This window comes from Mirounga leonina, unplaced genomic scaffold (assembly GCF_011800145.1).
Source record: "Mirounga leonina isolate KUSES-001 unplaced genomic scaffold, KU_Mleo_1.0 Mir_126, whole genome shotgun sequence".
Taxonomy (NCBI): Eukaryota; Metazoa; Chordata; class Mammalia; order Carnivora; family Phocidae; genus Mirounga; species Mirounga leonina.
Genome location: NW_023270314.1, coordinates 27,927,174 through 27,942,285, shown reverse-complemented (window position 1 = coordinate 27,942,285; position 15,112 = coordinate 27,927,174). Strand labels below are relative to the sequence as shown.

General features: G+C 36.7%; 1 protein-coding gene across 3 annotated transcripts in view; it reads left to right on the top strand.

Annotated features, from left to right (window-relative positions):
• The window catches only part of SPATS2 (spermatogenesis associated serine rich 2), a 139,117-nt gene that overhangs the window by 92,688 nt on the left and 31,317 nt on the right, over nt 1-15,112 (top strand). Inside the window, exons 1-2 of one of the 3 annotated variants that reach the window (XM_035002735.1) lie at nt 10,358-10,613; nt 11,265-11,344. In XM_035002735.1, coding sequence (XP_034858626.1) covers nt 11,333-11,344 — 12 coding nt within the window. In that variant the 5' untranslated portion in view covers nt 10,358-10,613; nt 11,265-11,332. Of the gene's footprint in view, nt 1-10,357; nt 10,614-11,264; nt 11,345-15,112 lie in introns of those variants that run through there. The other 2 variants (XM_035002734.1, XM_035002736.1) reach the window with 2 other exon arrangements.

Genomic DNA, 15,112 nt, shown 5'->3' with positions numbered 1-15,112 from the left:
TCATGATCCTGGGATCAAGTACCACATCGGGCTCCTTGCTCAGCAGGGTGGCTACTTCTCCCTCTGCCTGCCGTTCCCCCTGCTTGTGCTCTGACAAATAAATAAATAATTTTAAAAATAAATAAAATCTTTTAAAAAAATGAAGAACTTCTATTCATCAAAAAGTACAGTTAAGAGAATTAATAGGCAAGTCACAGAATGGGAGAAGAAATTTGTATCATGTTTAAATGATAGAGAACTACTACAGATCAGTAAGAAAAAGACAATTCTTCCTCCAAAAACTGGGCAAGAGTAGGAAAGAGAATAACAAAATGGCAAATAACATACTGTAAAGGCACTCAGTCTCTTTACAAATAAGTGAAATGCGTGTTGAAACAGTGAGATATTGGGCGCCTGGGTGGCTCAGTTGGTTAAGCGACTGCCTTCGGCTCAGGTCATGATCCTGGAGTCCCTGGATTGAGTCCCACATCGGGCTCCCTGCTCGGCAGGGAGTCTGCTTCTCCCTCTGATCCTCCCCCCTTTCATGTGCTCTCTCTCATTCTCTGTCTCAAATAAATAAATAAAAATCTAAAAAAAAAAAAAAAGAAACCGTGAGATACTATTACTCTTGCACTGGAATGGCTAAAATTTAAAACATTAACAATACCAAGAGTGTGAGTATATGGAGTAATAGAAACTTTCAAAAACTGCTAGTGGAAATTTAAATTGGTACAGCTACTTTGAGAAGCTGTTTGACATATATACTAGAATTACAGATACACATACCTTATGACTTAGTTCTGTTCTTGAGTATTCAATAGAAGTGCATTCCCAGGTACACCAGGAGATTTGTACAAGAATATTCTAAACAGCATTTTTTGTGTTAGCCAAAAACTAGACGCAACCCAGTTGTCCATCATTTGTCTAGCAGAAAGCCCAACTGTTCATCATTTATCCCTCAGTTGTCTAACAGAATAGATAAACAATGACATAATCATACAATGAAATATCATTCAAAAATATGCATGATACTTACACAATGTTGAGCAAAACAATCCATGCACCAAAAATAAAATACATACAGAATTATTCCTAAGATAAAAATAAAACTATACCATAATATTTAGATATATCTTTTTCGGTGGTATCAACTATGAAGAAAAGAAGTTTGGAGGGTGGTACCTTTGGTGAATAGGGAGATAAAATGAGAGGGGGGCATGAAGAAGACTTCTGGGGTACTAGCAGTTCTATTTTTTAACCTGGGTAGTAGTATTTGAGTGTTTGTTTTGTGATAAATTATTAAGCTGTGATACTTTGTGTGTATGTGCTATAAATATTATATTTCACAATAAAAATTTTTACTTTTTAAAAAAAAATATTTATTTATTTATTTTAGAGAGAGCAAGTGTGAGTTGGGGAGAGGGTATAGGGAGAGGAGAATCTCAAGCAGACTCCATGCTGAACGTGGAGCCTGATGCGGGGCTCAATCTCATAACCCTGAGATCATAACCTGAGCCAAAATCAAAGAGTTGGATGCTTAATCGACTGAGCCACCCAGGCACCCCCACAATAAAAATTTTTTTTAAAAAGATGTTTTATTAGGACAGAATGAGCTTAAATGTGTTATTTAGGTAACATGTGCCTTATCTTCACAAGTATAACACTTAAAAGCTAGTATCCGCCTTGTGGTAATTGTAACAATTATTTGGAAATAGAAATATTTATAATCAAAGTAGATAACTGATACATAATTTTTCCAGTTTAAGAAAGAAGAAACAGATTTGATTCTTATTTGCATGAAGGCTAATGAGTAGAGTGACAGATTTTGCCACGCTGTGGTTTTTTGAGACAGGTTGTTTTGTTAGAGATAGATTATGCAATTAGAATTACTTGTTCATTTCTGTACTTTGAAGCACGGGGATTGGGATGGGCTGGAAAGGGAAGGTATTCACTGTTTTACAGTGCTAGAAGGAACATCCAAAGCAAAGGTCTTTTACAGTGACAAAAGAATATCTCTCAGATCTAACTGAAATTAGTTCTACATATGAAATGAAACACACTGTTTAAAAAATTATTTCCTTCTCCTCACTCTTCTTCAGATTCTCAGGAATTCTACCAGCTAGTCTGTACTGAGCTTAGTAATTAAAGATCTGTTTGACTTTTAAATATCATGATTCTTAAATATTTTAATTTCATTGACTTATTGGAATTGAGTTTCTTTCCTAAGATAGCTGTTGAATTCTTTTTTTTTTTTTTTTAAGATTTTATTTACTTATTTGACAGAGAGAGAGCACAAGCAGGGGGAGTGGCAGGTGGAAGGAGAGGGAGAAGCAGACTCCCCGTTGAGCAGGGGGCCTGATGTGGGGCTCCTCCCAGGATCCTGGGATAGTGACCTGAGCCACAGGCAGATACTTAACTGATTGAGCCACCCAGGCACCCCAAGCTGGTAGAATTCTTGAGAATCTGAAGGACAGTGAGGAGTAGGAACTAATTTTTTTTTTTTAATGGTACGTTCAGCTCACCCAATCCATCTTACGCCCAGAACTATGGCATATATGGTAATAATATACAGGAATTAACAATCTCATTAAATAGAGAAATTTTATTGAAATCTAAAAATGAGGGTTTAACTTGTAAAAGAGACAGAAAATAGGCCACTGGTAGCTAAAACGATGTTTTTCTTCAGACTTAAGTGACCAGCTCACACAGAGGCATTTTATAAGAGTTGATTCATTTACAGACTGATTTTCTGGTTTTTAGATTATCCAGAATCCTTGCTTTCTCTTTTTTCTCCTGTTTTTACTGGCTGTTCATCTTTTAACCACATCACTACTTTTTTCTTTACAGGTTTTATTTATTTATTTTAGAGAGCGAGAAAGAGACAGAATGCTTGGGAGGGGTAGATGGGGAGGAAGAGAATCTCAAGCAGACTCCACGCTAAGTGTGGAGCCCAATGTGGGGCTCAATCCCAGGACCCTGAGATCATGACCTGAGCCAAAACCAAGAGTCGGCTCCCAACCAACTGCGCCACCCAGGTGCTCCACAATTTATTTTTCCCTTTCCCCAAAAGCAGGGAGAGATTAGCAAGTAGAAACATAAAACTCATGACAGTCTTTCTCACTACTTAGAAATAAAGATTTAACTAAATATTTAATTTTTATTCTATTTTAGTGCCCCATTCCATTAAAAAGTTTGCAAGTTGGCTGTAAATAGATATCAAAATAATCATCATGTGGCTTCGTAATTTTTTAAGTAACTGTTTGAATTCATGTAATCTCTGGAACTATATATAAGATATTGTGAATAAGACATTAGTTCAGAGATCAACAAAGAATGTGTAGTGATCTTAGTAATTGATGATTTGTGTTCTTTTTTAAAAAATCACAGTTCTCAAATGCTTTAATTTTTTTAATTTATGAAATTGAGTTTTTTCCCTGGAAACCTGGTAGAATTCCTGAGAATCTGAAGGACAGGATGGAGTAGGAAAGAATTTTTTTAAGCTATGCATTTAATTTTATATGTGGGAGAACTAATTCCAAACTAATGGAAGATGGCATTGAGACGGAAGAGTTTGGGCATTAAAATTAGTATCATTGCCCCCTGGCAGTTCTCTAGAGTACATTACTAAGAAGGTTTTTGAAAGATGGATAGAATTTCTTATCCAATCACCATTCATGGAGGAATTTATTATTTGAACCAGTAAACCTTTTAAACAAGACCCTCAAGAATTCTTGGAACTTAAAAAAAAAAGCTTATTCTTGATGGAATAAGCACTTGATGGAAACCTAGGAAAATCTATTGGTGAGAGTAAGATAGACTTCAGTTGCTTATTTGTGTCTTTAATAAAAACCCTGACTTTCCAGCAAGCTCTACTTGGAAAAATCAAAACTCATTCTAAAAGTTTGGAAATTTCCCAGTGTAATTGCTTTGTCTTATAAGAAGAGTCACAACATCCTTTAGAATGTAGTTGAAGAAGCACTCAAAGGGGCAAAGTAAAGAAAAACATTAACCAGCTGTTAAGGCTGTATGACAAATAAAGGAAAATAAAGCAGGAAAATAAAAGGCCACTTCCTTTCATTGAAGAGCCACTTAGCAAATGACTGGTAGTTGAAGTGTGGATTTTTCTGAACATGTAAAACATAGCCGTAGTCATTTGAGATGCCTAGGAAGGCCAGTTGATAAAACTAAGTCTGTATCCTTGCAATCTACTGAGAAGATTTTTGTGTTTGGCCATCAGCAACCAAGATGGAAATTTTTTTAAAGATTTATTTATTTGAGAGAGAGAGCACACACACGCATGCATGAGCCAGGGGAGGGGCAGAGGGAGAGGGAGAAGCAGACTCCTAGCTGAGCAGGGAGCCTGACACAGGACTTGATCCCAAGATGCTGGGATCATGACCTGAGTTGAAGGCGGATGCTTAACCTACTGAGGCACCCAGGCGCCCCGCACAAATAAATTTTTAAAAAATTTCTGATTTTTCTCTCTGTCAAATAAATAAATTAAATCTTTAAAAAAATTTTCTGATTAAAAATGATGTTAAGAAAATAACATTTTTTCTAAGATAAATTTTAAAATCTAGGGATCCCTTACTGAGATTCCAAATTAATTCCTGCAATAAATATTTGGTAAACACCTACTGTGAGCCAAGTTAGGCATTGAGGATACACTGTTGAACAAGACAGCTATGGTTTCTGCTCTCTTAGAGTTTTATAGTCTAATGCAAGAGACCAGTAAAAAAAAAAAATCATCTAAATAGGATAGCAACTGTGCATTTAGTTTATTAAATTACACAGTACTAAATACATATAACAGCCCCCACAATTACCTACTATGAGGTAGAGATTATTAAAAGCTCTACTACTTAGGGTCCTAAAAAGGTTTAGCAGAGATAATATTTAATGAACACACAGAAAGCCTCTTTGAAAGTACTGAAGTGAATTCAATCTGATTATGAGCAGGTTGTCTACTTTGTTGGAAAAACCTATCCCCCAAATTCCAGGTTGCTTACAGTAGAGAGAAGTATAGAGGGGACTCAAACCCAGGCATGGATTCTTATAGGAGCTACTGAATTGGTATCTTTGAATTTAACAACTAAAAATTTATAATTTTAGATTACTTATATGTTTTTCCATTAACATAGATGATGGCAAATTACTGTACTATCCCTTCTGACAAGTGAAAAAAAAGATGGAATTATAATCCCTCCCAAAATACTTTAACTTAATTTTACAGTTATGAAAAAAAATCAGTCATGGTACCACTTCTTACCCAAAGTCACACAATAAGAAACCTACAGCAGAATCAAGGACAGAGTCCAAGCTTAATGCTATTATACCCTTAGTGCTGAACTCACCAAACATACTAGTTCTCAAGTTGCCATTATTTTAACAGTACCTTAGTATATCACCTTTCTTCTAAGGATCTCAGATTCTTGTTATTACTCATGGATATTCCTTACACATGCAGAAAACAAGCTGGATAACAAAATTATTCATATTTCACCATGGTCAAAGAGAGGCCATAGAGGTAAGATCCTCCAATTAAATGCAAGTAACCTCACAGGTAAGAAAGCCTAGATGTACAGATAACCTAACAAGGGTGACGATCACTTGTCATATTTTCTCAAATTGTATCAACTTCCTCTTAAAAATTAAAAGGTAGACTGAAGAGAAGAGGTTAAGTGCCAATTCTTACAGAAATGTATCTCATGAACAATTAAATAACCTAAAATTCTCCTTTAGCCTGAACACAGCCAATCAATACTCAACCACCTAAAAGAAAATAAAGTCTTTTTTGTTTTAAAGGTTTTATTTATTTATTTGACAGCGAGAGAGACAGCAAGAGAGGGAACACAAGCAGGGGGAGTGGGAGAGGGAGAAGCAGGCCTCCCGCTGAGCAGAGAGCCCAATGTGGGGCTTGATCCCAGGACCGTGGGATCATGACCTGAGCCGAAGGCAGACGCCCAACGACTGAGCCACCCAGGTGCCCCGAAAATAACCAGTCTGTTGAAATTGTTTTTTCTCATGACAGTTTTGAGAATAATCCACACATAAATCACGAATAAAATGACAAGTGGAGTTCTGTTTCTTCATGTGCACTAGTGACAAATATGGGGACAGGGGTTATATTATATAAATGTGAGTGCAAGGAGAAGAAAGTTACCGTCACAGACATGACTAGCTAAAGTTTAGAGTGTATTCACAATTTTGAAATTGAAGAGGTCACCAACTTCAGTTTCCTAGGTCACAATTTTCTCTTCTGCCAATTTACCACCTAAGTTTGGAAGAATTGTGACTGTTTTTGTAAGAAAAAAGATATAGATATATATCATATATATATATATGATAAAGAAAATGTGTAGATAATGAAGAATCAGGCTTGGAAGAAGAGCAAATCCTAGATGGGAAATTTAGAAAAACAACTATGTCAAAATGCCGTTTTGTAAGATGTCCAGTACGGGTATAGCCTTCTGGAATGCTAACACTTTTTTATATTTATTTCTTTAAGTTATTTAATAAACTTCCATCTTGGGTCAAGACTGGCCTTTATAAACCATGTCATTTACCTGTTTTAAAATAGTTCAGTTTTTTGGGTTGCCTGGGTGGCTCAGTCAGTTAAGCTTCTGCCTTTGGCTCAGGTCATGATCCCTGGGTCATGGGATTGAGTCCCAGCTCCCTGCTCAGTGGGAGGCCTGCTTCTCCCACTCCCCCTGCTTGTGTTCCCTCTCGCTGTCTCTCTGTCAAATAAATAAATAAAACCTTTAAAAAAAAATAGTAAACCATTATGTTGTACACCTGAAACTAATGTAGTGTTTTATATATATGTCATTTATACCTCAGTTAAAAAAAACTTGTTCGGGGCGCCTGGGTGGCTCAGATGGTTAAGCGTCTGCCTTCGGCTCAGGTCATGATCCCAGGGTCCTGGGATCGAGTCCCGCATCGGGCTCCCTGCTAGGCGGGGAGCCTGCTTCTCCCTCTGCCTCTGCCTCTGTCTCTCTCTCTGACTCTCATGAATAAATAAATAAAACATTAAAAAAAAAAAAACCTTGTTCAAGTTTGGTTTGACACATGGTATTATCAGACTCAGATATTTCTGTGTCATCCTCAGTGCCTAAAACAACTTTTGTCTGATTTTTTAAGCCAGCAAAAACAACAATAACAAAGCCTGCAGTATTTGCAAATATGTCAGTAATACTGTAAATAACATACTTTTTCCAAAATGTTCTTAAATGTGTGCTATTTGAAATAATTCCAAGAAACTTCTGAGGTGGTTCCTAATACAGTGAAATAAATGCTAAGAAAGTTCAGATTTCCTTGTATCCTTTATGAGCCTTGTGTGAAAGTAGTATTTAACTGAACTGTTCTTTAAAGATTTATTTCTTGGGGGCGCCTGGGTGGCTCAGCTGGTTGAGCGACTGCCTTCAGCTCAGGTCATGATCCTGGAGTCCCGGGATCGAGTCCCGCATCGGGCTCCCTGCTCGGCGGGGAGTCTGCTTCTCCCTCTGACCCTCCCCCGTCTCATGTGCTCTCTCTCTCTCTCTTTCTCTCTCTCAAATAAATAAAATCTTTAAAAAAAAAAAAAAGATTTATTTCTTGGGACACCTGCGTGGCTCAGTCGGTTAAGTGTCTGCCTTCAGCTTAGGTCATGATCCCAGGGTCCTGGGATTGAGCCCCATATAGGCTCCTTGCTCAGCGGGGAGCCTGCTTCTCCCTCTGCCTGCCACACTCCCTGCCTTGTGCGCTCTCTCTCTCTCTGACAAAGTCTTTTAAAAGAAATAAAAAAGATTTATTTCCTGCAGAGTATACATGCTCTCTATCATAGGATAGATATCAAAGGTTGAGACCCTGTCTCATTTCCTACCAGTGGAATTAAGTAAATCTTAGGCTTTCTTTGCATGAAAAGATAAGAAAATTGTTAAATTACTAAATATTACTGATGGGAACAAAAAATGACTTTATCTATAATGCTGAGAGGCACTTAAGCACCAGTTCATTGAAGCAAGGTTTTGAATGTGCTTGAGTTGTTGGTTTTAAGTTGAAAGAGGCAATATTAGCTGGTGAGTAGGCAAGTTAAGATGTTGAATTACTGCTTTACCTTTTTGGAGAACTTGTGATTTAGATTATAAATATGAAATTGGCATTTGTGCTGTGAGAGGCTGACCTGTATGCACTACCTCAATGGCTCTCTTGCTTTCGGGCTTCTAGTTGGGTTTGGCCATTAGGCAGGCAGCATAGGCAGGAGAGCAGAGGCAGGGAGGAGAGTGAGGTAGTGGTTTTATTTCCCAATCTTTCCCTGAGGGAGGTCACTGTGGGCTTACCTTGTCCTTTGACCAAAGGTCATAGCTATGGTCCTGTGGCCCTTTCCATACCAGATGAAACAAAGATGAAAGAGCCTTGTATATTCCAGGAATGGCTTTCTCCTTAACACTTCTTTAAAACCTCAGAGTAGCAGGTACATTGCTATTATTAGCCGAGGGTATTGCACTATATCTTTTGGTTTCCCTATTCCTTACTAGCACCTTTGAAAATAGTCCCTTTATTAAACTCTCCTCAGATTTCCTGATTTGAGTGAGCCATTTGTTTCCTTCTATGATCCTGACTGCTTTATATATTTTTAATCATTATCCTAACCGGTATGTATGCCAGATAAACCCTAGTAATACTTATACTAATTTGGGGGGGCGGGCAACAGCAAAGGTGTTTATAGAACTAACCTTTGTTTTCCTGGTACTTTGTCTAATCTAATGTGTTGTTAAAGGAAAAAAATAAAGTGTTAGATGATGTGTAAGAATACTAATAGTTCATTTAAATACAGACCCCAAAACAAATAAATACAGACTCCAAAATGCTGTTTTGCTTCCACCTTAAAAGAGGTTGATGGTTTGATTCTTTCTTTTTTTTTTTTAAGGATACACTTTTTTAATGACAAAATTTGTCTTAGGTATTATGAAATAGCTTTTCCGTTGCATTAGCAACTTTTAAAACAATGTAGGTAACAAATTATTTTAGAAGCTAGATTCTTTAATAAGATTATTGACATCCTTTTGTATCATCTCATTGCTCATTAATTTGTCTTTAGGGGAGAGTACTTATAACATCCAAGTTAAATCATTTGGCTAACCTATAGCAACTGAGTAGGTTGCTGGATAATATTTTGACTATATAGGATTTTCAAAACTGTGTCTTTTTTCAGTTAATAAAGGTTAATTGAGAGTTAACCATTTTATGTAGTCATCTGGAAAACTCAGACTTAAATACTGAGTTTGTCTTAAGTGCAGCCAATTTTTAATTTAGGTAACAGTCTGAAAATTGCCAGTATTACAGAGGTTAAATCTAAATTCACAGTTTTGGGGTACCTGGGTGGCTCAGTCAGTTAAGCATCTACCTTTGGCTCAGGTCATGATCCCCAGCATCCTGTGATCGCAGCTCTCCGCCCAATGGGGAGTCTGCTTCTCCCTCTGTCCCTCCCCCTGCTCGTGCTCTCTCTCTGCTCTCTCTCAAATAAATAAAATCTTTAAAAAAAAATTAATTCATGGTTATATTGGCAATTGGCAATCACAGTTTTTCTTGGAATGACATTGACTCTATTCATATCCTCTTTAGCACTTTTAGTACCAAAATGCTGTTACCATTCTAACTTATGAACTACCAGTCTTCCATAGGAACTAGGAAGTATTTGAAAACCCAGGATTAAGCTGTAAAAGAGTCTTTATTTATTATTTTTTGATTGAAGTATAGCTGACACACATGTTACATTAGTTTCAGGTGTACAACATAGTGATTTGACAACTCTATACATTATGCTGTTCTCATCACAAGTGTAGCCACCATCAGTCACCATGCAACATTATTACAATACCATTGACTATATTCCCTATGCTGTACCTTTTATCCCTGAAAAGAGGCTTTAATTAAAACACATCTATAATAGTAGCAAAAGAATTTGGAAAGTGTACTAGAATAATACTGCATTTTTTATACCCCTGTTTTATTCTGTTCTAGCGCCATAACAGACTGGGTAGCTTATAAACAACAGAAATTTATTTCTCACAGTTTGCGAGGCTGGAAGTCTGAGATCAGAGTGCTAGCATAGTCAGGTGAGGGCCCTCTTCTGGGTTGCAGAGTACTTCTCATTGCATCCTCCCCCAGTGGCAGGGGCTGGAGAACTCTATGAGGTCTCTTTTATAAGAGCACTAATCTCATCATGAAGACTCCAGTCTCATGACCTATTCACCTCTCAAAGGTCCCGCTCCTAATACCATTATGTAACACTAAAACTTAAGGATTTCAACATACGAATTTAGTGCTGGGTGATGGCAGGCGGGAGTAGGGGGTGGGCAAACAGACATTTAAACCATAGCAACCTCTTTTCTTAAAATTTCTCCTTTTGCTTGCTTTGCTGAAATTCTAACCCCCAAGCTATTCCCAAGTATGGTGCATGGATCAGCAATGTCAATACCACTGGAGAGTACAAATCTCCGGCCACAAGCCAAACTACTGAATCAGAACCTGCATTTTAACCTGAGATTGCCCAGATGACAAGTATCCACATCAGAATTTGAGAAGTACTCTAACCATTTCCTGCCATTGCATCTCATTAGATTAAAACAAAGTTGTCAACTGTTAAAGCTGAGGTAATTTATGGATTACGTAGTCACAGTTAAAGAAATTGATTAAATTTACAGATAGCCTTTTCTTTATAAGCATAAGAAAGCCAAACTCCTTTTTGTAATCAATCGCATTGCAGTTTTCCCGTGCTATGCTTGTAGTGTAAGCTCAGGTACATTGCTTTGTCGAGCATTATGTTGGGGATACAAACATGAATGTATTCAGGTATTTTGATAGTCTAAGAACGTGTGTGGTGCAGTCTAGAAGATGGAAATTAGTTTCATGTGTTATTATTATGGTACAGAAGCTCATATTCACATTTTCAGATTCATTAGTGTTAAATTTTACCTTGGGGAACTATTTACTTGCAACATTTCTAAAGGGCCTTTTAAATTAGGATAGTTAACAAAGATGTCAAGGATTACTGGACAGTCTAATATCGTTGATGTATTTAGTGTCTTTCTGTAGCTTGTGACAGTTTCTATTAAAATCAAATTTTATAATTTTAACACAAGTGTAGTTATCAGTTATATATAGGATAGAATTTACAAAATAGCAACTAAGTTGTTCACTGTTTATGAGAGGAAAGCAGCTGGTATGGCCCTTCCATTTGGGGAATGGATCACATGTTAGTTTTAGATCGTGTTGAATATATTTTTTCATTCTTATTCTTGCAGATACATCAGGATTCATTTTTGATTTGCAGTCCAATACTGTATTGGCCCAGGGAGGAGCTTTTGAGAACATGAAAGAGAAGGTATGACTAGTTACTATGGATAGTAAGCTTGAATGTCAGTAAAATTTAGATGCTGATACAATCAGTGGCTACACAAACTCATTAAGAAAGTGAAATATCATTTTGTTTGCATAACTAATATCATAAATATTAGTTAATATTATAACATAATATATATGTGGCTAAGTGTGTATCTCATTTGGCAACGTTCTTTAAGGAATAAACTGAGTAGGATCTTTCCATTCGTTTGGAGAGTTCAGAGCAAGAAGAGAAATAGATCTTCCAAGTAATATTCCTCTGAAAGAAAACCAGGTGTTTTTAGTAATGTAACCCTTAATGAGTTTTATTGAGAAAAACGTAAAAGCTTTATGTGCTTTCTCTGTTTTATTAAGAAAAGTATATTATTGATTATGGAGTCACAGATATATTGGTTGAATAATATAAACACTTTCACATTTTAAGTTATCAGAATCTTACTTTTATCATTGAGTTTGTAAGTTTTGCCTAAAGTCTACTTTGTAGTGATCAGTACTAAGTTTTTTGCTCATCTCAAAAATGCATATTACAAATTAGCCCTCTTTGGATTATACATTATATACCTTCCCACTTTGTATGGTTTTAAACCTTATCATTGTTCGGTAAGCCTGAAACAAAAAAAGGGTAGAATGATATAAAAGTAAGTGTACTAAAGAAGACTTAGATTCTGGGTGCCTGGGTGGTTCAGTTGTTAAGTATCTGCCTTCGGCTCAGGTCATGTTCCCAGGGTCCTGGGATCGAGCCCCACATTGGGCTCCTTGCTCAGTGGGAAGCCTGCTTCTCCCTCTCCCACTCCCCCTGCTTGTGTTCCCTCTCTCGCTGTGTCTCTCTCTGTCAAAAAAATAAATAAAATCTTAAAAAAAAAAAAAAAGACTTAGGTTCTAATACAGACTCTGCTTATTACTTAGACAACATACTTTATTTCTCTTCATATATAGAAGAACTTCCTTTTTAAGCAGTATGGCTAATTAAAGAACCTGGAAACATTCCTGTTATAAAATACCTAGAAATACAGAATGAAAAATAACATATATCATTTAAAATGCATACTGTGACACAAAAAGTAAAGGATATCCGTAGGAACTAAAAATATAGAGGGCACTAAAAACCAGAATGGTAAGCCTGAGCTAGGTAACTCTGATGTGTTTTGCCAGTCTCAATAAAAATTGGCTTTTACCACACAGGGCTCTAAGCCCAAGGCTTGTCCTGGGTTAGGATTTGGGACTAAGGTCTTTTTTTTTTTTTTTTTTAAGATTTTTTTTATTTAGGGGCGCCTGGGTGGCTCAGTCGTTAAGCGCCTGCCTTTGGCTCAGGTCATGATCCCAGGGTCCTGGGATCGAGTCCCAATCGGGCTCCCTGCTGGGCAGGAGGCCTGCTTCTCCCTCTCTCACTCCCTCTGCTTGTGTTCCTGCGCTTGCTATCTGTCTCTCTGTCAAATAAATAAAAAAATAAAATAAAAAAATAAAAGTTTTTTTTATTTATTTGACAGAGAGAGAGAGATCACAAGTAGGCAGGCAGGCAGAGGGAGAGGGAGAAGCGGGCTCCCTGATGCGGGGCTTGATCCCAGGACGATGGGATCATGACCTGAGCTGAAGGCAGACGCTTAACCAACTGAGCCACCCAGGCGCCCCTGGGGCTAAGGTCTTATATAAAGTTGAGATCCTAAAAATATTTCACCTTCAGGGAAAGCGTGAAGTAGAACAAATCTTCCCACTGACTTTTGAACACAATATTCTTCTGTATGTGTTTAGAGGGATATTTTAAAAGACAAAAAGAATTGCAAATCTTTAGTTGTATTCAGTGTTTTATCATTAGTAATATTATGTTGTAGTATATTAGTAATACTTTTTGAATATTATAGAATAAAGCAAATTAATAAAAACTTGTAGTGTACAGAAAAGAAATACATGTTCAAAACCTTTTAATGTTATATTTGAATTGAAGATGTTATTATGAACTCATGTTGTAAAAAACAAAATCTCCTAGCTCTATCCACTGAAGAAACCTAGAAATAATGACTCCCCAATAACAATAAACACACCCAGCTCCTAGATCTTGGTTTCTAAGTACTACTCCCTACCAAAAAGAGCCAGGAGAAATAGTTAATTTCACATTATGCAGTGAGACAAGAAATGAAATTTTTAAGGACTGGAAAGGAAGAAAAAAACTGTTGTTATTTATAGACAATACAGTTATTTTCTATCTACATAGAAAAACGAAGAAAGCAAGAAATTACAAGAATTCATCAAGATTGCTGGATATTAAATTGATATACAAAAATGAAAACAGAACATGTAGTTATTCTCAAATCACCCAGAGCAGAGGTGGGTGGGGGGAGAATGGGTGAAATAAATAAAAAGTATTAAGAGTACACTTATCTTCATGAGCACTAAGAAATGTATAGAATTGTTGAATCATTATATTGTAATTAATATAATGCTGTATGTTAATTATACTTGAATTAAAAAAAAAAACCTTAGGAATAAATCCAGCAAAATTGGCATATCTATTTTATTTTATCTAAAAAAAATTTTTTTTTTTTTAAGATTTTATTTATTTGACAGAGAGAGACACAGCGAGAGAGGGAACACAAGCAGGGGGAGCGGGAGAGGGAGAAGCAGGCTTCCCGCAGAGCGGGGAGCCCGATGTGGGGCTCAATCTCAGGACCCTGGGATCATGACCTGAGCCGAAGGCAGACGCTTAACGACTGAGCCACCCAGGCGCCCCTAAAAAATGTTTTTTAAAGATTTATTTTATTTTAGAGCATGCACAAACAGGGGGAGAGGCACAGAGAGAGGGAGAGAGAGAACCTCCAGCAGACTCCCCACTGAGTGCGAAGCCTGCTGGGGGAGGCTAGATCCCACGACCTGAGACCATATCCCCATCTGAAATCAAGGGTCCTCCAACTCAACCAACTGAGCCACCAGGCGCTCCTTGGCATATCTATTTTAAAGAACAACTTGGTGTTATGTAATGAATTTGTAGATGCCCTAATATTCAAGAATTCTAGGGCTTATACACAAGGGAGACATTCTCTCACTCTTCACAGAAGATGTGATTTTTTTCTTTTTTAATTGCTTACAATGTGATAAAGTTGTTTTAAGCACTGAAGATTCAGCAGCAAGTAAGCATAGGAGTATTCATTCCAGCATTTTTCATAGTAGCCAAACATTGGAAACAATGTAAGTGGCCATCAACAGGAGAATGAATAAATTGGCTATTTTCATACCATGGAAATGTTATGTAGCAGTTAAAATAAATAAGAGATGCATTTATCAACGCACAAAAAAATCTAAAAAAACGATGTTATGTGAAAAAAGCAAATTGAATACAGGTAAGTATGATAATGATATTTATGTAAGGCAAAACAATAGTATATATTACCTATGGATATATACATCATAATAGTGCAAAAACATGTATCAAGATAATACCAAATTCAAGGCAGAAATCTCTGTGAAGAGAAGGGGGATGGGATTTATGAGGGACTTTATGGGGGCTTCAGCTGCCATCTATTTTATTGTATTAAACCAACTATCATGTAGTGAGTGTTCATTATGTTTTGTATGCCTGAAACAGTTTATAATAACTTATAGTGTTATATTACAATTAAATGTTATGAAGTAAAAATGGTTTTTTTGACGTAAAAATGATTTGAAAAATACTACTGAAAAGTGTAAGTTGTTAATGTTGGTGCTTCATTAAACTTTCTACCTTTCTCAGTAGGCTAAGATGAGGAAATATTGATGCTAA